Below are 22373 nucleotides of genomic sequence, written 5' to 3'. Positions count from 1 at the left end.
TTTCTTCCCCTGCCTTCCATGGCCTCTGATAGCACCACCAACCTAAATGGAAAATTCTACCAGTGAAAAAAATACCCCAATGACAGTGAAAAATGTGTTATTAGAAAATGTCAATGTTTCTTCCTTCAAATGATCCAGAGATCATATCATTTTGATAGGATAGTATAGTCACTATTATAGGGAGATATCTGATTTAAAAAAATAAACAGCCATTAATCTAATTTGACTTGTATGGGGAACTAGACATTATCATCTCCACTTAGCATGGAAACTATCTTTTAAACATTTGTACAAAGTAATAATGTAAAAATATGATTTGTACATTATCGCTTGTACAAAGTAATGATGTAAAAGTATCCAAAAATAAGTGGAACATTGAAAGAACAATTTGGAGACATTTATTAAATTTATTCATTTACTCATGAAATCTTTTTTGAGTGCCTTATTTGTTAGGTACTAAAGTAAGTAAAGAAGAAACAAACAGTTCAGCCTAGATAAGGATTCAGATAAGTTGTCAGGCATCACACAGTGTTTAACGTCTTGTTTGTAATAAGGGCAAAGACAGGAGGCTGTGCAGGAGTATAAGAAGTACTTAACATACAAAAGTTCAGAAGTAGAAGACCTTGATTTTTTCTTGAATCTTCAAGCAAAATTAAGTAATGATAACAAATGGAAATGAAATGTGAAGTTATTTCACACCATGTTAAGCAGTCTGAATTTTATTCTGAGAGCACTGAGGAGACTTTCAACGGCTTACAGGAAAATAGTGATAAAATCAAATTTGCCTTGTGGATGGATCCATCCTTTTGTATTGTGGTCCATAGAGTTGGACACAACGTTGTGACTGAACAACAACAAATTCTTTTTTTTTTTTTTTTTTTAGCAGCAAATTCTATTGCAGGATCAGAGGTAGGCTGTAAGGGAGCAATTAGCCTCACGAATTAGGAGATGAAAAATAATAGTGACTTGAACTCGGATAGCGGCATTGGAGACTGAGAAGGCAATGTGATTCCAGGGATATAGGAGCTAGTATTGGCAGCCTTGGTAATTGACTGTAAATGGGAGGAGAGAGGTCAAGGAAGATGAGGAGGCTTCTGGTGTAGAAAACTGTGAGTGGACAATTAGTGGTACTATTCACTGAAATAGGAAGAATGAAAAAAGGAATGAGTTGGGGAAAGAGATCACTGTGTATTACCTTTATTCCTTGTTGAGTTTGAGATACTTACATTTATACACAGTAAATATTTGAATAAATGGGTCTACTTCTCAAAAAAATGTAGAAGATAAGCACTTAGAGGTCATTACTATGTCAGTAAAATGATTTCCCTAAGAGTGAATGAGAAATTCATGTAGAATGAAGAAAAATTCTGGTGCAAAATCTAAAGACTAAATTATTTAAGGAATCAATAAAAAACAAGGAGTGTTTATGGACACTAAGGCTGGTGATGGTGGTTTAGTCACTAAGTCATGTCCAATTCTTTTGGGACCCCATGGACTATAGCTCCCCAGGCTCCTCTGTCCATGGGATTTCCCAGGCAAGAATATTGGAGTGGGTGGCAATTCCCTTCTCCAGGGGGTCTTCCCAACTCTGGGATTGAGCCCACGTCTCCTACTTTGCCAGGCAGTTTCTTTACCGCTGTGCCACCAGGGATTCTTGATACTAAGGCTATAAATATTTTTTTGTTTTGTTTCAAAAGGAACTGCCATCATATGACATATAAAAATAATTGCAACAATTACTTAAAGAAATATTAAAGTTTAGTTGCCCTACAAATTACTTTTTAATTACCTCATTTGCTCTACATTTAATCTTGGAAATAAAATAAATGGAAGTAGAATATTCATATCTTTTGACATTCATATATTTTAGATTGTAGGAGTAAAAGGCTATTTGCAAGCTTTGATGAAAGTATTTCACTTATATGAATAAAATAAATTCAATTAGAGTAAATGATCTCAAATTTAGTTGAAATTTCACTATAAATATCCTAGAATAGATGAAATATTTCTTCACACAAATAGTTTGGAATATTAGGTTTTATTAAATGGAGAAAAGAATTTTGAAAATGATTTGAAATTCTCAGAAGATTGAAGTTAAGAGAAATCAAAAGAAGTATGTTTAAACTAACTTTATTATTTATTACTTTTAAGGTGTTTGGAATTTAAATGCACAAAAGGGAAAAAATATTCAGCTTCACTTTCAGGAATTTGACCTGGAAAATATTGCAGATGTAGTTGAAATCAGAGATGGTGAAGGAGATGACTCCTTGTTCTTAGGTAAGTCTCCAGTTTATTGTGAAAGTTGTATGACTCAAGACAGACTGATGGAGAGAGAAAATGAAAGTGAAAGTCGTTCAGTCGTGTCCGCCTCTTTGCCACCCCATGGACTGTAGCCTGCTAGGCGCCTCTGTTCATGGAATTCTCCAGGCAAGAATACTGGGTAGCTGCTCCCTTCTCCAGGGGATTTTCCCAACCCAGAGATCGAATCCAGGTCTCCCGTATTGCAGCGGCTTCTTTACCAGCTGAGCTACCAGGGAAGCCCATGGACAGAGAATTTCTAAATACATGTAGTCACGTTTTTTACAAAGAGCAAAGTGAAAACACAACAGTAGAATAACACATCAAATTGTATGTGGCATTTCCAATATGCAGAGCATTCACAACGATGAAAAATGTTCTTGAGAATTCTTGGAAAACCAGGATTCACAGTTTTGAGTCAGCAGGTCCTAGTGATACTAATTTACTATAATAAGCATTATACTTTAGAGACTAAAAGCCAAGAACATCCATTATGCAGTTTGCTATTCTATGCATTATGTATACATTGTATGTCCAAAGATAACTATTATAATACATTTCATTTCAAACTGAAGGATCAATTACATTTATTATGCAAAATTTTAAAATGATATTTACTTTGTGTTTCACTATTACTTTGATTGTGTCTCCAGTACTAGCTGCTTCTATATAAATATCTGAGAATGAGTCAAAAATTGATCAAATTGATTTTTCCCAAGCATTTGTTGATCACTAATTTTTAATAGACTTGGAAGAAAAGTGTACTATTCAAGAAGAAGTTATTATACCTAGATCATAAATACCTTTTAATATAATAAAGTTCTATGAAATAGAATGGCTAATATCTTATTAAATTGCTACAAACTTTTAAGAAAGAAGTGTCTCTTGGTAAGTCGTGCATTAAACTATGAAAATACATGAAATGTCAACTGGAATGCAAAAACAGCACACTTTTCAGAAGTGTTTTATCTAACTGTGCTCTGAGCATGTGCTCAGTCATGTCTGACTCTCAAAAACCTCCTGGGAGAGAAGAGCCACACACAAAGCAAATAACAATGAAAGTCTCCATAAACTACAGTGCCTTGGACCAGCAAGAACTGAGGAACTTCAAGTTTGATTTTCAGTACAGTTATAAATGCATTTTGAGTAGTTTCTCCATTTTCACTTGACATTGTCTTTCTTTTTTTTTTTTTCTCCCCTCGCCCCCGACATTGTCTTTCTAATAAACATTTCTGTTCTCGTGATCTAACAATAATCAGTTTTTATCATTTCACCTCTTAGTATTTCCATCAATCATTGAAAAGTAAATGAGAATTCCAAAAGGATCTCATAAACATTGTTTTCTAATTTATCAGCAAGAAGCTCTTTTGATACAGAATCACTTTCAAGTATTCCAATATGTAAAATATTTAACACAATGAATGTATTTTTAAATTAACTGAAGCCATTACTTTTTAATAGGGCTTCCTTTGTGGCTCAGCTGATAAAGAATCTGCCTGCAATGGGGGAGACCTAGGTTTGATCCCTGGGTTGGGAAGATCTCCTGGAGAAGGGAAAGGTTACCAAAAGGATTTTATTGTTTATAAAGCCCTGTAGCCCTAGGGATTAGAGAGGAAAAAATTGAATGCCACCATTTAGGTCTACATTATCTGTCTCTAACATATCTTTCAGATAAGGTTAGTGATTCAATTTATTAAAAATATCAAATGAATTTAAACAAAAAATTTATTAAAAAGGCAATTGATTTATGAAGATAAAAATTCAGACTAAATTTATTGAGACAAAAATTGTAAAAAATTATTTATATCCTCCATTATTTTATAAAGGTCTTTACAGCAAGCAAATAATTTTCTGGGGTAGCATGAGCTTTGAATAGTACTGGTGCTAAGTTCAACAATATTATGAGTAATTTCATCATTAAATTCTAGAGCTGCAGAAACCTTAAGTAATATTGGAAAAGATCAACAGAGAAGTTGGCTTTCTTAGAAGCAGTGTCTAGAATATGAGAATGTACATGTTTACCTATGTGTGGGTGCTTCTTGAGCAAGCCATGCACATGTTGCATATGTCTGGGAGACAGAATTAAGAAAAAGGGTGCATTTCCTTCTAGAGTCAAATGATTATCTCACTGATTATCCATTTTCTTTGGGAGCAGCTGTGTACACAGGCCCTGGTCCAGTAAAGGACGTGTTCTCGACCACCAACCGAATGACTGTGCTTTTTATCACTGATGATATGTTGGCAAAACAGGGATTTAAAGCAAATTTCACTACTGGCTATGGCTTGGGGATTCCAGGTAAGTAGGCGTGGGATTACATGCTGCCTTATAAGTTTTGGAGCCAAACAATAGAAACAGCCAAAACTTAATTTCAGTGCTTGCATTCTAGTACATTCATTCATTTTTCCTCATCTTAAAGGAGAGTTTGTTACTTCCTTCACGCCTGATTAACCACTAGCTGACTTTGCTCAAAGCAGGAATCCACACGGGTTTTTCAGCAGACCTATTCACACTTCTCTGGTATGTAAAGAGTTGTGTATCTTGTACACCGAAGAGGGCCATTTTAAACTGCAAAGGGGGGCTTCTTGGCACTGTGAGGAAATAAGATTGTCCGTCACGTTCCTTTTGCCAAGAATGTTTTCAGAGAACAGCAGGAAAGCAAGCAAATGAGCCGTTTGAATGCCAACAACATCCAATTAAAAAATTAACATCAACTTCTTGGAGACAGACAGTGTGAAAAGGCACGGCCATGAAGGCAGGAGGAATTTGGTGCTGCTATTTGCTGGAATGCACAACCTTTTTGGTGACTCAGATGGTAGAGGCTGCCTTCAACTCAGGAGACCTGGGTTCGATCCCTGGGTCTGAAAGATCCCCTGGAGAAGGGAGTGGCAACCCACTCCAGTATTCTTGCCTGGAGAATCCCATGGACAGAGGAGCCTGGCAGGCTACAGTCCATGGGGTCTCCTAGAGTCAGACACGACTGAGCAGCAAACACTATCACTTCACACTTTTCACAACATTCTTCCCCTATATTTTTTATTACATTCATAACATAATCAGCAGGAAAAAATAAAATTGTGACCTGCCTGCTCATCATGGAGAGATGTAGATATAGTTATAGATGTAGATACAGATACAGGTATTTTCATTCATATGTTTAACTCTGCATTCAGGGGTCTAAAGAGAATTTTTATGGCTTGCTGCTCCCCCTAAACTATGATTTTTTAAAATACCTCTGTCCCACCACTTAGTGGTTCTGTAGATGGAAATATGTCAGGAAGACCGAATACACATCGCTTCCTACATCTACATTTCCCTTCCATAGGGAACTGTGGTCAGTATGTCTTTAATTAGAATGTCTAGAAAAGAGGTAGTATTGTAGTATCGATCATCATCTGGCCTATTCTCTGATACTAGAATCATCTGTACAAATATCTGTTCCTCTACTCACAACTTAGACCTCATTCCAGAAAATTGTGTGCTTTGAACATTACTGCAAATGTGAAAAATGACCTGTAGCTTATCTATCTTCTGGCCCTGAATATAAGTCATAACAATTGTTACTGCCCAAGCTACTCAGATGGGAGTAAGTGGTAGCTTAGGAAATGATACTTTTCTTCTGGAATTTGTGATTGGTATTAGATACACCTACTTAGCATTTATAAGCAACATTGACATGAATCAACCAAAAAATCCACTAGTGAAGTAAATAAACAAAACATCAATTACAGAAGTAAATAAACAAAAACATTAAGGCCTATGAAAGAATATACAGCACCAAAGAAAAGGGATAATGACTTTAGAGCAACTGAAAATTAGAATTTATTGTAAAAAAGAATATATGAAAAATGAGAAACATATAGAAAGTAATATGATTTACAATTATTTTAATTTATAAAGAAAATTATTTTAAATTATATTTATAATTATCTTTCAAAATAACAAAAAAGAAAATATATTGATATGAAAATATAAATAGATGTCATATGTTTGTGTAAATATAATGTGTAAGATACATAGAGAGAGTGATATAGATAGATACAATGTATACAAAATAAAAAACTAACTTAGGAGATAATTAAATCACTGCTTTGGAAAGTAGTAATCAAGGCAATTTTGAGACCTCTTTTGAATTAAGTCACTTTTCTATCCCTATGGCCTATTCTGTTCTTTGAGAAGAGGAATTTCTTGTTGAAACTCTACCACAACCAGATTATTATTTCTGACTCCATCAGAGGTTTTTGGTGATGGTGTGAACTGCACAGATTTTTGGTCAATCGTATACCTATTCAAAAACTCTGACACCATAATACCACAATCTCACAAAAACACTGCACAAAAGCATGATCAAGAGTCAAAAATGATAGGTAAAGAGATGGAAACATGTGGACGTCTCTGGTGTGCATACAGGAAAAACACCAACCCACAAATTGAAAGTGATAGTGATTCCCAAAGGAAGAAAGCCAATTAAAACTAACACTGAAAGTTATAACAGGAAAAAAACAATATAATTTCTAGATCTGATTAAAGTGTCTGAAAAATCATAAAAATTTATAAGTAGGAATCAGTATTAAAACATTTCATATTTTAAATTTTAAAGGAAAATTTTCATAAAATTTTAAAGGAGAATAAGCAAAATCAGTTTTTAAAGATGTTAAAAACCAGTTCAGCTTTATATTTTAGTCATTTCATGACGAATATTTTAAAACAGTGGAGTGATGTTTCTAAGTTTTCGAGGAGAAACTTCTGCAATAAAGAAAATGTGTGACATCAGTATCATTTGTATTTGAATGAAATACAACTATGTGCTTGATTCTCTATTTTAAAATGAGCAAGAAAATACCTAATAGTTACTCTCTTGGAGAGGTGGACTTCCCAACTTTTTTCCAAAGATGTCATGGAAGGAACTTTTGAGGAGTACTATATGCCTTTTAAATTTATTCTAATTATATTTATTTGTTATCACAATAAAATTCATTTTTCAATGTTTATTTCACGTGAGTATAAAACACAAAATAAACTAAAAACTTGTATCATTTTAACTGCAGATTGAGTTAGCTGTTTAGTATTGTCCCGTGTCTGTTCACCAATTTAAAATGATCTTCGGTTTTTTCTACTTTCTTTTTTTATTGAAGTATAGTTGATTTACAATATTGTGTTATTTTCACATATATAGTACAGTGATTCATTTATATGTTACATATATTTTATATATATATTCCTTTTCAGATTCTTTTCTCTTATAGGTTATTACAAAATATAGAGCACAGTCTCCTGTTCTGTACAGTAGGTCCTTGTTGATTTTCTATTCCATATATAGTAGTGTTCATGTTAATCCTAACCTAATTTATCCCTCTCTCTACCCCACTTTCCCCTTTGATAACAGTAAGTTTAATTTTTATATCTGTGAGTCTCTTTCTGTTTTATAAATAAGTTCATTTGTATTCTTTTTTAATTTTTTTAGTTTTTTTTAAGTTTTTGTTAGAGTGTAGTTGATTTACAGTGTTGGGTCAGCTACATAGAAAATAATAAAGACACTACCAGAAAATAATAGAGTTCATCAATGAATTTGATAAAGTTCCAAGTTACACAATTAATACACAGAAATCTTTGCATTCTTATAAACAAACAACAAAAGATCAGAGAGAGAAATTAAGGAACCAATCCCATTTACCATCTTACCATTGCACTGGAAAGGATAAAATATTTATCATCATTTTAGAGTCCACGTATAGGTAAAGTCATATGATACTGGTCTTTCTCTGTCTGACTGAAAATTGCTATATTTTTAAAGAAATGAAGATGAATTGCAAAACCAACTGAACTAATGAGATTAAGAAAAACTAATATCTGTAGCCAATAAGGGAGTGAATTTATCCAAAAAAGTAATTATTGACCATCTACCATCTGCAAAAATGAAAACATCTTGAAACAAAATTTTAGAGAAATAGTAGGTCTTTAAGCCATATTTTAAATTGTAAAAGAAAAGGGAGGAAAGAATTATAGAAAATAGTTTGGGGAAAGGAAGGTAACAACACCTCTTTCATCAAAAATATTACAGTTGCTGGCTTTATTTGAGTCTTCTAATAAAGTAAATACATTAGGACTTTGAAAAATATTACAAGCAACTTCTAGTCAAGATAAAAGCCAAAAGAACATAATCTATGGCTTACAACACAAAATAGGTAGGAGATTTATGGCCTAGGTATTGTTTTCATTTGTTTGCCCTTTCAAAAGATTTTAGTTACTATGATAATGTTATTTAGGCAATAAATCATTTTGAGAAAATTCCCTGGATTGAAGCTAAAATGGAGTCTTCCACGACCATCACTCTGTGTTGAATATGTTGAGAATGTGGTCTCACATTCCCTTGGCCAGGGACTTATGCTGCTAGGGACTAGAAAATGGAGTGATTGAGTCATTATCAACAGAATCTTCTCCCAGGGGGATTTTTTTACACCAAAAGGCTGAAAAGCAATTACAGACACAGTGAACTGGCAGTGGCAGATAATCACACTGGTAACAGAAGGAGAGATTAGGCACACACATCTTTATGTTGGTGTCCTGCTGTGCTGGTCATTTTCAGAAAAAAGGAGCAAAGGAATATCATAAATATTCAGCATGAATGTCCTTCATTTATCTTCTAAGATATTTTAGGTACACCTTCCAAAGCACTTAAGTGGCATGTAAAACCCTTGTACAACATATTATCTCCTTTTTTTATCTTAGTTTTCACATTTTATTTACATTAAACTAGAGTATAAGAAATAGGATTTACTAAGATCACTCTCCTCTGAATGTCCCCTCATTGCTCTTTTCTGAATCTCAGAGTCTTAATTTGCTCTTTTCTGAATCTCAGAGTCTTAATTTGGAACTCAATAGCGCTTATCTGGCAACTATGGAAGTGGCAGCTGATTACATTTAGGGGTTCAGCACCCTCTCCAGACTGTGTGGCATGTGCCTTAGAGATCAGTTCAGTTCCATTTAAAACCAGGCATATGTTGACTAAATGAGGCAGGGCTATTGGAGACCTCATAAAAAGGAGATGGGGAAATTCAGTTCTTAATAATATTTCTTTTTGTCTCTCTCACTGTGAGCATAAAATGATCAGAAATAAGACTCCAGAGGCCACAGAGAGTTAAACTTTTGGATTAAATTCTTGAAGTTGAATTGTTACATGCTGCAAAGAATCAGAATCCAGTTCATGTACATAAAGGGAAATTTTAAAACAATTTATTTAAATTTCTCAGAATTTGTCATTTATTTTCAGTTCAGCAGCAATAGATTATTTTTTCCCATTCAGCACTTTTTTTCAATCCAACAGACTCATCTTATGAAGATAGGATAATTTTTCTATGTTCATTTGGTATAACACTAAGAGCTTTGGCTAGAGCAGAAAAATGAACTACAATTTTCAGATATTTGCACATGCTTTCATTCATATTTTTATTCGGTTATTTAAATTTTAGTTCAATGGATACATGCTTTCTGAATTAAATATAGCCTGGCTGTACCAGTAAAAGAGTAAAATTATTAATAAATTACTGATGATTAAATTATTGGCATTTAAAACTCATTTTTACCTAATGACTTTAAAAATCTATGAAAACAAAGTAATGGGATAATTTAAAAATAACTAGTGATGACTAACATTCTATAAGTATATTAAGATATTTGATTATGGATACAAAATTAGGCTGTCAGTTTTTAAAATAAATATATATTAAAATATAGATTTAAAATAGAAGATATAAATTCAACACAGGAATACCTAGTTTTAAGTATTCCTGCTTTCTAAAATCAGTACTGGAAAGATTAAAATATAAAGCCAGTTAAAACGTTGAAGCTTGCCTGTAGAATAAGCAGCTGTCTTTGCCCATTTATTGTCTCACTAATCTGGTTTAGAAATATGTGTTTGTGAAATAAATTGATAATTGCATTTACAAGAGTCTTCCTAATAGTATTATATTTGATATATGTAACCTACGCTCAGTGGATAAACATTTGTAGAAGCAACTATCCCAATCACGCCTTTCTTAAAGTATTTTTTATTAAAGTAACTTAAATTTGGGTTGAAAAAATATAGGCTTTATCAAAGTTTAAAATAACACATGCAAATACCTCCAATTATTGCTGTGAGATACCTGGAGCAAAGCACTAAGTATGATTTCTCGCATTATCTGGAGAAGAAAGTAGCACAACAAGCACACAGAAGTATCAATGAAAAGGATGACCTCTAAGTGTTACTAGTTTTACTGTTAAAGATAAAATTTATTCTGCATTCAGTGTATTCATATTGGCACAGTAAATACATTCATTTTTTTAAAAAAATGATTCTCATGATATAACTTAGACATAAGCAGTATTTATCCCACTTATATCAAAGAAACTTAGTTTCTAAAAGATTAATTTATTTGTCCAAGGTCAAAAATAAATAAAAAGAAAATGTTTGTTTAACTTGAAGGTCACATCAGTCACATGATTCCAGAGCTTATGTCTTAACCTGCACCCAAATTCAGACAAGTACATTTTATCTTCATAATTCATAGTTGATTTTTATTTTTCAAGTCAATAGTTATCAGCCAATCAACTGTCTACTTTTTAAATGTATTTTTTGAAATCATACCTTTAGTGATTTATTTGTATTGTGCTTATTACTAATGTGCATGCTGATTATTGAGGCATATCCACTTACCTAATACAAATTAATTCACTTAACATTTAACAAATATCTACTGATTTCCTACTTTGTTCCAGTCATTTTGTCAAGTCCTAGGCATATAAAAATGAAGAAACAAGGCATATAGATATTACAGCTAGTAAGTTACAGGTTCAGTTTAATGAATGGACTCAATGAGAGCATTAATAGAAAAAGCTTTACTTTTACCCATCTTTGTTGTTGCTCAGTTACTCAGTCATGTCCAATCCTCTTGATGCCTTGGAGCAGCACACCAGGCTCTCTTGTCCTTCTCTATCTCCCAGAGTTTGCTCAAACTCATGTCCACTGAGTCAGTGATACATTCCAACCATCTCATCCTCTGTCGTCCACTTCTCCTCCTGTCTTCAATCTTTCCAGGCATCGGGGTCTTCTCCAAAGACTTAGCTCTTCGCATCAGGTGGCCAAAGTATTGGAGCTTCAGGATCAGTCCTTCCAATGAATATTCAGGGTTGATTTCCTTTAGGATTGACTGGTTTGATCTCCTTGCTGTTTCCAAGGGACTCTCAAGAGTGTTTTCCAATACCTCAGTTTGAAAGCATCAGTAGTTTTGCACCCAGCCTTCTTTATGGTCCAGCCTTTCATCTGTACATGACTTCTGGAAAAACAATAACTTTGACTATACAGACATTTGCCAGAAAAATAATGTCTCTGCTTTTTAATACACTGTCTAGGTTTGTCATAGCTTTTCTTCCAAGGAGCAAATGTCTTTCAATTTCATGGCTGCAGTCACTATTTGGAGCCCAAGCAAAGCCTCTTCATACCCAACAGCTATTTCCTTTCTCAGAAAATCCAGATTCCATGTGGCCCCAATAGAGATTCTAAAATCAGGATGTAGCTAGTCCTTCCAAGCCACAATCAGAAACAACTCTAGGGTAGCAAACCCCTCTTTTCCAGTGAGATGAGGGCTCCCCCAGAGCAAAACTCCATAAGAATAAATAAGCATTTCCAGGAAACATCGTTCTCACTCCCGTTAAACAATGAATACTTCAAGTAGACATCTTATGCACAACTCAAAACTCTGGAAGCAACCACCATATGTACTTTGATCCTCTCTTGTCCAGCCTCTTCACTGTCCTGTTTTTTCATGTCCAAGCACATTCCCAATAACTCCAGCCCTGTTTTCCCTGTTTCCTTTCAAATTACTGCTATTACAGTTTCCATTTCTTTAGATGACTTTTTCCCACCTAACCATGCTTTAATTAAACAATTTCCAGCTCGGTTCAACTTTGATTCCACCAAAAGACAGCTTCCACATTTCTATGTAAGAAAGATTTGGAGGTATCATTTGGATGGCAAAACCAAGAGATCTCTCTACACTTGTGAACATTCCAATGGTTGTTACTTGTACACTCACATTCACTGGGTTGGAAGAATTTATAAGATTCACAGAGACAGTGTGGGATGGTATGTCCAAAATCTCTCACACATTGCTTGGAACTGCCTTGCCCTCTGCTGCTAAGGAGATGTTTAAGGTTTTGTTCATATTCTAATTAAACCATGTCTCTAGCTTTGACAGGACTATTGCAAAAGTATTGGGAGCAATTGTTTGTCATATTCAATATCAAAGTCAGCTTAACGAAGGACTGTGGCAAAGAATGGATGTTTAAAGGGACAGAAATGGTATGGGTACTCCAGAATGGTCTATCTGTCGTTTCATTATCCTATGCAATACATATTTTTTCCTTCCATAGAACCCTGCAAGGAAGACAATTTTCAGTGTAAGAATGGGGACTGTATTTCACTGGTGAATCTCTGCGATGGTTTTCCACACTGTAAGGATGGCTCAGATGAAGCAGATTGTGGTATGTTTTATTTTTAGGGAAAAACTTTGATCATCTTAATTTCTACATTTGGATTCTACAAATACAAAAGGAAGATTATGACTATATTTATTAGGACATATCTTAGTACTTATGGATTATTATTTCCTGGTGATTTTAGTGCCTCTGCCATCATTCTGGTTATATGAAATGCTAACACACGAACTTGTTTCTGTTTAAAGTTCACTACATTTAATATCTTTAAGTCTGCGTGCATTAAGTTGCTTCAGTTGTGTACGACTCTATGCAACCCTATGGACTGCAGGCAGCCAAGCTCCTGTGTCCATGTGATTTCCAAGGAAAGAATACTGGAGTGGGTTGCCATTTGCTTCTCCAGGTGATCTTTCTGACCCAGAGATCGAACTCACACCTCTTAGGTCTCCTGCATTGGCAGGCAGGCTCTTTACCACTAACGCCACCTGAGAAGCCCAGCTCTAGGTCTAGGACAATGCATTTTCAGGTAAAAAGCATAAAATACCTCAGAAAGACAACAGCCCATGCCAGCCGCTCTAGCCACCACTCTTACTCATATTTTGCACATTGCCTACACCCAGAGGCCCCCTCGTGCTTATTTATAACTGACTTTCTTAGACTTGTCCTTGCATTCTTGATTCTTCAGTATCTAATTCTCCTTCTGCCTTGAGTCTCCTGTCCATCCCCTATCCAGCTCTCCGTTACATTAGGAATAATGACTACTTTTATTCTGTCCTACTTTTATTTAGGAAAAACAGTAAACATGATATGCATGTGCTGTAACAGGGTGCTGTAAAATGATCTTAACATAATTGGAATTAACTCTGTTTCACTGAGAACTGAGGCTTGGAGGAGTTAAGTAGTTGCAAAAGATCACACATCTAGTAAGGCTTAGGGCTATGTTTTCAACCCAAGTCTATCTAATTCTACAGGCAATGCCTTTATTCTTTTTATCATCAGAAAAAATGGTAAAGAGTAACAAACACATAGAATTACTGTATGATATTTGCGGGTAAAACTATGACGGATGATATTTTATCTGTTTGATAAACTAACTCTCTTAGCCCAGTCTCCCACCTAGCTGCTAAGGGCCTTAACTCTCTGTCCTAAATGGTTGTAAATTGAAGGGGGGAATGACAGACACCAAACAGCAAAAAATTAAGGTCAAAGAAGATACTTTCTGGAGAGAGAAGTAAGAAAAAAAATGTTTAAAGTTGTTCTTGAATTTGTTTTCCTTTTATTAACTATGCTTATAAGCTCTTCAAAATAGCTTTATTTTCTGTTTATTGGCTGTACTGATATGCAATGAACTTACATATCTCTGCCAGTTCCATCTTTATAATCACATGAAAAAGCAAAATTCATACTACCAAACTTACTGTTTTCAACTTAAGACTTCCAGTGTGTTCTTAAGAAAAATCATACACTATCAATCTCTAAATGTTAAGAACCTTACGTGTTTAGCTTAAGAGTCCAACATTTGTTTATTGGCTTGGGTCACAGTGACCCTGTGTATGATCTCATCTTTTCAGTGCGTCTCTTCAATGGCACGACAGACAGCAGCGGTTTGGTGCAGTTCAGGATTCAAAGCACATGGCATGTAGCCTGTGCCGAGAACTGGACAACCCAGATCTCAGATGATGTGTGTCAGCTGCTGGGACTAGGGTAAGTAATTTCACTCAGCACTCAAATTATTCTCAAGCTTTTTTATGGATTTCAAATTGGGTTTATTAAGAAATTTAAAATTTGTGGAAGTCATGAATTTAGAAAACACATGCTCAAAAGGGACAAAAACGTAAATCTTGTTTAACCCCATTCTCAAAAAGACAACCACAGTTAATAATCTTTCAAGAAATATTACATAAATATGAGTATACAGAAATAGTATATCATAAAATCATGCAAAATACCATATTATAAGTTGTTTTGTAACCTATTTACATATGGACATTTCTCATGTCATTAAATATTTTCTAGAGATTGTCTTTTTTAAGAAAAGGAAATATTCAATTTTTTGCTCTATTATAATGTATATAACTAATCACATGGGTAATGGAGAGAGCATGCTTTTGCTGTGTCTTCCTCTCCCATTCATGACAGTTCTTTTGGAAAATTTGAAGAAGCATTATTGTCATGAGAAGGAAAATGTGCAGAATTGCAAGACTTAATTCAAGTAATAATTCCATATTAATGACTCTCAAATGAGTTTCAAAAAATTACTATCAGTTCAGTTCAGTCACTCAGTCATGCCCGACTCTTTGTGACTCCATGGACTGCAGCACACCAGGCTTCCCTGTCCTTCACCATCTCCTAGAGTTTACTCAAACTCATGTCCATTGAGTCAGTGGGGTGTTGGGGAATAATGTTTTTTGATGAAAAATCACCAAAACACTGAAATGAATAGTTGTATATGCTCACTGCAAGAAAAGCAGTGGATAAGTGGCACTGACTCCAGATTCCTCCTTTAACGTTGCTTTTAATTCAATAGTTCCTGGCTTCCCTGGTGGCTCAGAGGTTAAAGCATCTGCCCGCAATGCGGGAGACCCAGGTTCAATCCCTGGGTTGGGAAGATCCCCTGGAGAAGGAATAGGCAAGCACTCCAGTGTTCTTGCCTGGAGAATCCCATGGACGGAGGAGCCTGGTGGGCTACAGTCCACGGGGTCGCAAAGAGTCGCACACGACTGAGCGACTTAAATTTCTAACTTAACTTCAGTTCAATAGTGAATCCATGCACGTGAGGCCCTAGGAAGCTATTTGCTTCCACTTAGTTCAGTTCAAGTCTCTCAGTCATGTCCGACTCTTTGTGACCCCATGGACTGCCGCACTCCAGGCCTCCCTGTCCATCACCAAGTCCCGGAGTTATTCAAACTCGTGTCCATTGAGTCAGTGATGCCATCCAACCATCTCATCCTCTATCATCCCCTTCTTCTCCTGCCTTCAATCTTTCCCAACATCAGGGTCTTTTCCAAAGAGTCAGTTCTTTGTGTCAGGTGGCCAAAGTATTGGAGTTTCAGCTTCAGCATCAGTCCTTCCAATGAATATTCAGCACTGATTTCCTTTAGGATGGACTGGTTGGATCTCCTTGCAGTCCAGGAGACTCTCAAGAGTCTTCTCCAACACTACAGTTCAAAAGCATCAATTCTTTGGTGCTCAGTTTTCTTTATAGTCCAACTCTCACATCCATGTATAACTACTGGAAAAACCATAGCTTTATCTAGATGGACTTTTGCTGGCAAAATAATGTCTCTGCTTTTTAATATGCTGTCTAGATTAGTCATAACTTTTCTTCCAAGGAGCAAGTGTCTTTTAATTTCTTGGCTGCAGTCCCCACCTACAGTGATTTCGGAGCCCCCAAAAATGAAGTCTGTCACTGTTTCCATTGTGTCCCCATCTATTTGGCATGAAGTGATGGGACCAGATGCCATAATCTTAGTTTTCTGAATGTTGAGTTTTAAGCCAACTTTTTCATTCTCCTCTTTCACTTTCATTAAGAGGTTCTTTAGTTCTTCTTCACTTTCTGCCATAAGGGTAGTATCATCTGCATGTCTGAGGTTATTGATATTTCTCCCTGCAGTCTTGATTCCAGCTTGTGCTTCATCCAGGCCAGCATTTCTCATGATGTATTCTGCATATAAGTTAAATAAGCAGGATGAAATAAGCAGCCTTGATGTACTCCTTTCCCAATTTGGAACCAGTCTGTTGTCCCATGTCCAGTTCTAACTGTTGCTTCTTGACCTTCATACAGATTTCTGAGGAGGCAGGTAAAGTAGTCTGGTATTCCCATCTCTTTAAGAATTTTCCACAGTTGCTTCCACTACTCAATTTGATAGCCATGCCGAGGAGCTGTTTTATAGACTCAGGAACTTGGTACAGTTTAGGCTAAGGAGATTGGCTCATTGACCTTGTGACCACAGTTGGTGAATCTAAATGCCCTGGATGATTGGTCTCTTACTGTACAGGAGCTTGTGTTCCAGTTTACTGTCTAAGTATCACTATATGATTATCAACAAAGGTGTTCTTTCCCCTGTGGTGTTTGAACCTTAGCTAAACTGTCTCCTCAAAGAGACAATGTTGGAGTTAAGGCGAAACCTTTACAAAAATTAAAGTTATCAAGATCTTCTTTGGCAAAAGTATTTTTAATGCATTTGAATAAAATATGTTGAGTGATAGCATAAAGCTGACTCTATTTTCATGCAAGAGCATGTTGGAAAAGAAACATTTATCGTTATTATTTTTTCTAACATTTGCTAATATAAACACATTATTTTGATTACTCACAGATTAGAAGTTTATGCATTGGTAATGATAATGTGTCTGGTCTTTGGATGATTAAGATACAGTTTTTGCTTTAAATGCTTACATGGGGGAGACAGACACAGAAATAGAGAATTACAATATAATGTGACAAAGACAATGTCCTGTACGAGAACCTCTATCAATTTGGGCATGTCAGGGAAAGCTTTCTAGAAAGTGGCCTGAGCTGTATGGATGATGGCCAGTTCCACATAACCATATACTGTCTATTTGCAAGTTTTTCCCTCCAGCCAGATTTTACTCTCTAGTTCACTGACCTCATTTCTAATGAATCACAGTCACAGTCACAGACAAGGACAGAGAACTAGATTTTTTTAGTGTGTGTAAAGCAAGTAGAACACCCCACTGCCTTCAGTACAATGTTTTTCATGAAGGTCAGGCACTTGGCTCTCTTCAGAAATGAGTCAGATAATCTCTGCAAAGACTTTAATCTTTGGACCAGCACTTCTTAACCAGTCTCCCTAGTGCTCTAGTAATTGAAAGAAAGTTACAGCCTTAATGAGAATATGTCTAGATTGGTGCATGCTAACGAAAGAAAACTTAGTTTAAAATGATGTGTTTGGTATAAAGGAAAGTAATTTAAGAGTCAATTTATTAAAAAGGCACTGTAGCCTCTCAAGATTATTTGCATAGTTAGGGTATAAAAATGCAATTCCCCACAGATTCTAGTAAATTATATGAGGCAGATTTCATCAGCTTTCCTATTTTTAATGAAATATTTTCATTCCCCACCATTGATAACTGCATAAGTAAAAAGAACTTTGAATAACATTTTCATGTCTCTGATCAAAGTATGAAAGAAAACATTTTAGACTGATGCAAGAATAAATGTTAAAGAAATATTGAGTAGTGGTTTTTAAAGTATTTCCTAGGAAACCACACTTTCCTGTTATTAACGCAATAAATGAATGATGCAGTTGATGTGCTCTGCTAAGGCATTAAAATCAAGAAGTCATCAGGTCTGTAAACCTCGACAAAATCTAGGAAATGCTAACATTTTAGAAATAAAATTAGCTATATGAATCCCCATGAGGAACTAATGTTAATTTTTAAATCCCATAGTAGTCTTGTGCCAGATACCTTCAGTTCATATATCAAAAACATCAATTGACCCTCTCATTCTGAACCCCAAATAAAAAATATAATTACTTCAATGTTATTCCCTTTCAGAGGTGTTTTGAAAATGTTGGGAGGAGAGTGGTAAATATTTTTAAAAATTCACATTTCACATAGATAGAGCATAATAATTTAATTTTCTGTGTAAGCACTAGAGCAAATTCTTATTCACAATTTAACGCTAAAAATAGGTTCATAGAAAATTGAAAATAGAATCTGTGTCTCCTATTAGTTTAAGAAATTGGTAGACAAACAATGCTCCTGTTCTTGTACATATTTTCTGTCACTATCCCCAAGCTTTCAACTATGAAGGCAAAGCCTTAACACAAAAAAATGACAAAGATTAGATATAAGAATTAATAGGAAAAGTGTAACTGCTACCTCAAATTTAAATGATTTTTTTATTTGCTAACTTTTTGCAAAAAATAATTAATAATATTTTCTGTTATTTTAAAATTTTAATTTACAAGTTCACCATGCAAGAAAATTTTAATTTTATTCTTAGCTATGTTCCTTGGTTGGAATGGCTGAAGCAGTGGGCTAGTTGGGTAGGAGGGGCTGTGGGCAAAATGGTGAAAAAAATTTTATTATACTTGGTTTAATTGACCAAGCTAAAAAGCTAATCATTTGCCTGAATTGCAATTTGTAGCTCTGATTTTTTTTTCCTGATTTAGAATGAGAAATACATTAATTAAAATAAGCAAAGAGAAAATAATAGCAAACTGTAATAATTTATAACTTCCTGGGAGGGATTGGGGGCAGGAGGAGAAGGGGACGACAGAAGATGAGATGGCTGGATGGCATCACCGACTCGATGGGCATGAGTTTGAGTAAACTTCAGGAGGTGGTGATGGACAGGGAGGCCTGGCGTGCTGCGATTCATGGAGTCGCAAAGAGTCGAACAGGACTGAGTGACTAAACTGAACTGAACTGAAGATTAATCTGTAATAGGCATATCATCTCACAAAGATGTAGAAAACACAGTGGTAAATAATTATATCTACTATGGGCAAGGGCGTGAAAACAAGTATACCAACGAATTGTAATCCAAGAGCTGGATCAGCAGTTCCCAAACCTGGTGATACATTAAAATCACCCAGTCATGTTCCCAGGCATTTAGATTCAGGGTGGTCTAGGTCAACGGTTCCCAGTGTTCCAGTTAAAAATCAAATTAGTAACTGAATCACTTTGCTTTACAGCAGAAATTAACAGAATTTTATAAATCAACTATACTCAATAAAGTAAATTTTAAGAAAGACAAATATTATATGATATCACTTATATGTGAAAACTAAAAAGATGATACACATGATCGTATTTACAAAACAGAAACAGATTCACAAACTCTGAAAACAAATTTGTTGTTACCAAAGAGGAAAGGTTGAGGGGAGGGATAAAGTAGGAGTTTGGGATTAACATATACACACTGCTATATGTAAAACAGATAATCAACAAGGATGTACTAGATAGCACAGGGAACTCTACTCAATATTCTGTAATAACCTACATGGCAAAAGAGTCTGAAAAAGAATGAGTATGTGTATAAAACTGAATCACTTTGCTGTATGCCTGAAACTAACAGCATTGCAAATCAACTAATCAACTATCCCTCAATATAAAATAAAAAGTAAACTAAAAAATAAGATAAAAAAGAATTAGCAGCATCTGTAACAACCGCCTGGGATGCATGTATACAAATTTACATTCTGGAGCCCCACCTCAGACCCACTCATCTGAAAGTCTAGAACAGAGCCCAACAGTTTGTATTTGAATAGGCCCTTAAGGTGTTTCTGATGCTTGCTACAGTTTGAGAATCACTATCTAAGTGTAGTTGTCCTTAACTTTCTAGGTGTCATGGACATTTTTCGCAGTCTGGTGGAACTTACCAACCTCTTCTTAGGTGCATGTTTTTAAGTTGCAAAAGAGTAAAATACACATAATTTTGAAGGAAATTCATTTCATTGAAAAAGCTATCAAGGTGTTAAAAATATAGTATGATATTATATATTTCTTTTTTAAGAGAGTAAATAAGATATGTTGGTGATTCTAATGACTGCTGTGCTATCAAAGATGAGCATAAGTGATATTTTTAGATGTATGCAGTAAAATCTGAAGATATGTGTAATTTGTCTTGGTGACAAAATTATAGGTGCTGCTAATAATATTGTGGTTAGTCACCTACATATATAGCAGAAATAAAGACTGTGTTTCAATTACAAGTTAGTAAAAATAAAGATGTCATTATTTCTCCTCCAACTATAAACTGGTTACATGTTACCATGAATTGCTAGGGTCTCCATAGAACTCAGGCTGGAATTTTGGCTACAGTAAGAGCCAGAGGTCTTGGTTCTTTCAAGAACACTGGATGATTCTCCTACTACAGGAAAGTAGTCCAGTCATATCAAAAGATCCCAAGAAACCTTGCATATTTGTTTCAGTAGAAAACAGAAATTATACAAAACATCTCTGAAGTTTGGTAGTTTCATTTCATCTGGTATTAAAAACAAAGTTAAAAATAATTAAACATTTTTTCTTCTACTAAGAACATGTGTGCTAAGTCATGTCTGACTCTTTGTGACCCTTGTGAACCTGCCAGGTTCCTCTGTCCATGGAATTCTCTGGGCAAATATTCTGTTGTGGGCTGCCGTGTCCTCCTCCAGGGAATCTTCCCGACACAGGGATCAAACCCTTCTGTCTTACTTCTCATGCATTGACAGGTGTGTTCCTTACCACTAGCCCCACCTCGGAAGCCCAACACGCAGGTTTAGCCTCCCTACGTGCGGGTCAACTCTGGCTTAATCCTGGGGATTCCTCAGCTTTTCATTCTGACACTAGCCTCTTTTAACTTCTCTGGAAAACTTTTTCGCCCTGTAGATCAAAACAAAATTAGAGAGTTTAAAAAGACCACTATAAGTAAGACATCATTAAAATGGATTTTTTTTAAAAAAGGAAAAAAATTCATGGTTAAGATTTCAACAAACACAGGTTGATATTATTGCTTGCTTGGGAAAAATCCATTCCTGATGTACGCTAGTAAGTATCTGGAAATATATTATTGGAAAATAAAGGATTCTTTTATAAGAAATCACTTATTTTTATTAATTCAATTTAGGGAGCAAACTCTTTGTTGTCTTTAACTTTTATTTTGACTTAAACTTGAATGGGTATTTTGCAACCCAGAGAAATTTATGGGGCAAGGAAATTGCTGAGAATATAATTATACACATAAAGAGAGAAAATTTCTTCTGGTCAATTGTGAAACATCTACCAATAAATTTTCTGCAACTTAACTGTCTAGTCTACAAAAGCCTGTTGCAGAGTTGGGGAGTTTTCATTTGGTTTTGGTTGCTGTTTCTGCTTTTTTAATCGAAGGCTTTTTTCCTTCACTTAAAGAGTGTTACATAAAAATAACAAATATAGTTTTCCCCAAACCAAAATATCCTTCACCGTTCCTTTAAATCCTGTTGTTGTAGAGAGGGAGGGAGGCGTCTATATTCTAAAATAGAAACAGATAAAGGCAGGAGAAAACTATCATTCCCTAAATGAATAACAAAAGTTTTCTTGTTCATTCTGTTGTTGTTTAGTCAGCTGTTAAGTCGTGTCCAACTCTTTTGCTACGCCAAAGACTGTAGCCCACCAAGGCTCCCCCGTCCGTGGGATTTCTCAGGCAAGAATACTGGAGTGGGTTGCCATTTCCTTCTCCAGGGATCTTCTCTACCCAGGGATGGAAACTGCACTTCCTGCATTGGCAGACAGGTTCTTTACCACTTAGCCACCAGGGAAGCTCCTTGTTCATTATTAGCCTCCCTGCTAAAAATTATTTCCAACTGATCAGCCTGTAAACAATGTGGTATATTTTTTGAGGTCAAGGACAATTTTGGATTAAATTGATGAAATCAAATGAGATAATATACTCTCTTTCTCCTTTCCTTTAATTACACCTTCCTCTTTTCTTATTTTCTTTCTTCTTTATTTTTTGCTTTCGTCATCACTTCCTTATTCCCCTCAACTTTTCATCTCTATTTCCTTCCATTTTTTCTTCCTTTCTTTACACTCTTATCTTTTCAGTAGAAACTGCGTTGATTTATAACAGAGTATATGTGGTAAAGTTAATAGACTAGTAGAGTAAATAAGG

The 22373-nt window shown here is 35.2% G+C and overlaps 1 protein-coding gene across 2 annotated transcripts in view; it reads left to right on the top strand.

The window, feature by feature from the left end:
• Window positions 1-22373, top strand: part of TMPRSS15 (transmembrane serine protease 15) — a 139383-nt gene that overhangs the window by 79983 nt on the left and 37027 nt on the right. For both annotated transcript variants that reach the window (XM_065913760.1, XM_065913759.1), the window contains 4 exons: window positions 2152-2277; window positions 4454-4594; window positions 12707-12817; window positions 14341-14473. In XM_065913760.1, coding sequence (XP_065769832.1) covers window positions 2152-2277; window positions 4454-4594; window positions 12707-12817; window positions 14341-14473 — 511 coding nt within the window. The remainder of the gene's footprint in view (window positions 1-2151; window positions 2278-4453; window positions 4595-12706; window positions 12818-14340; window positions 14474-22373) is intronic.

Source organism: Muntiacus reevesi, chromosome 21 (genome assembly GCF_963930625.1).
Source record: "Muntiacus reevesi chromosome 21, mMunRee1.1, whole genome shotgun sequence".
Classification (NCBI taxonomy): domain Eukaryota; kingdom Metazoa; phylum Chordata; class Mammalia; order Artiodactyla; family Cervidae; genus Muntiacus; species Muntiacus reevesi.
The sequence above is the reverse complement of the archived record's forward strand: the minus strand, read 5'-3'. Positions and strand labels throughout refer to the sequence as shown.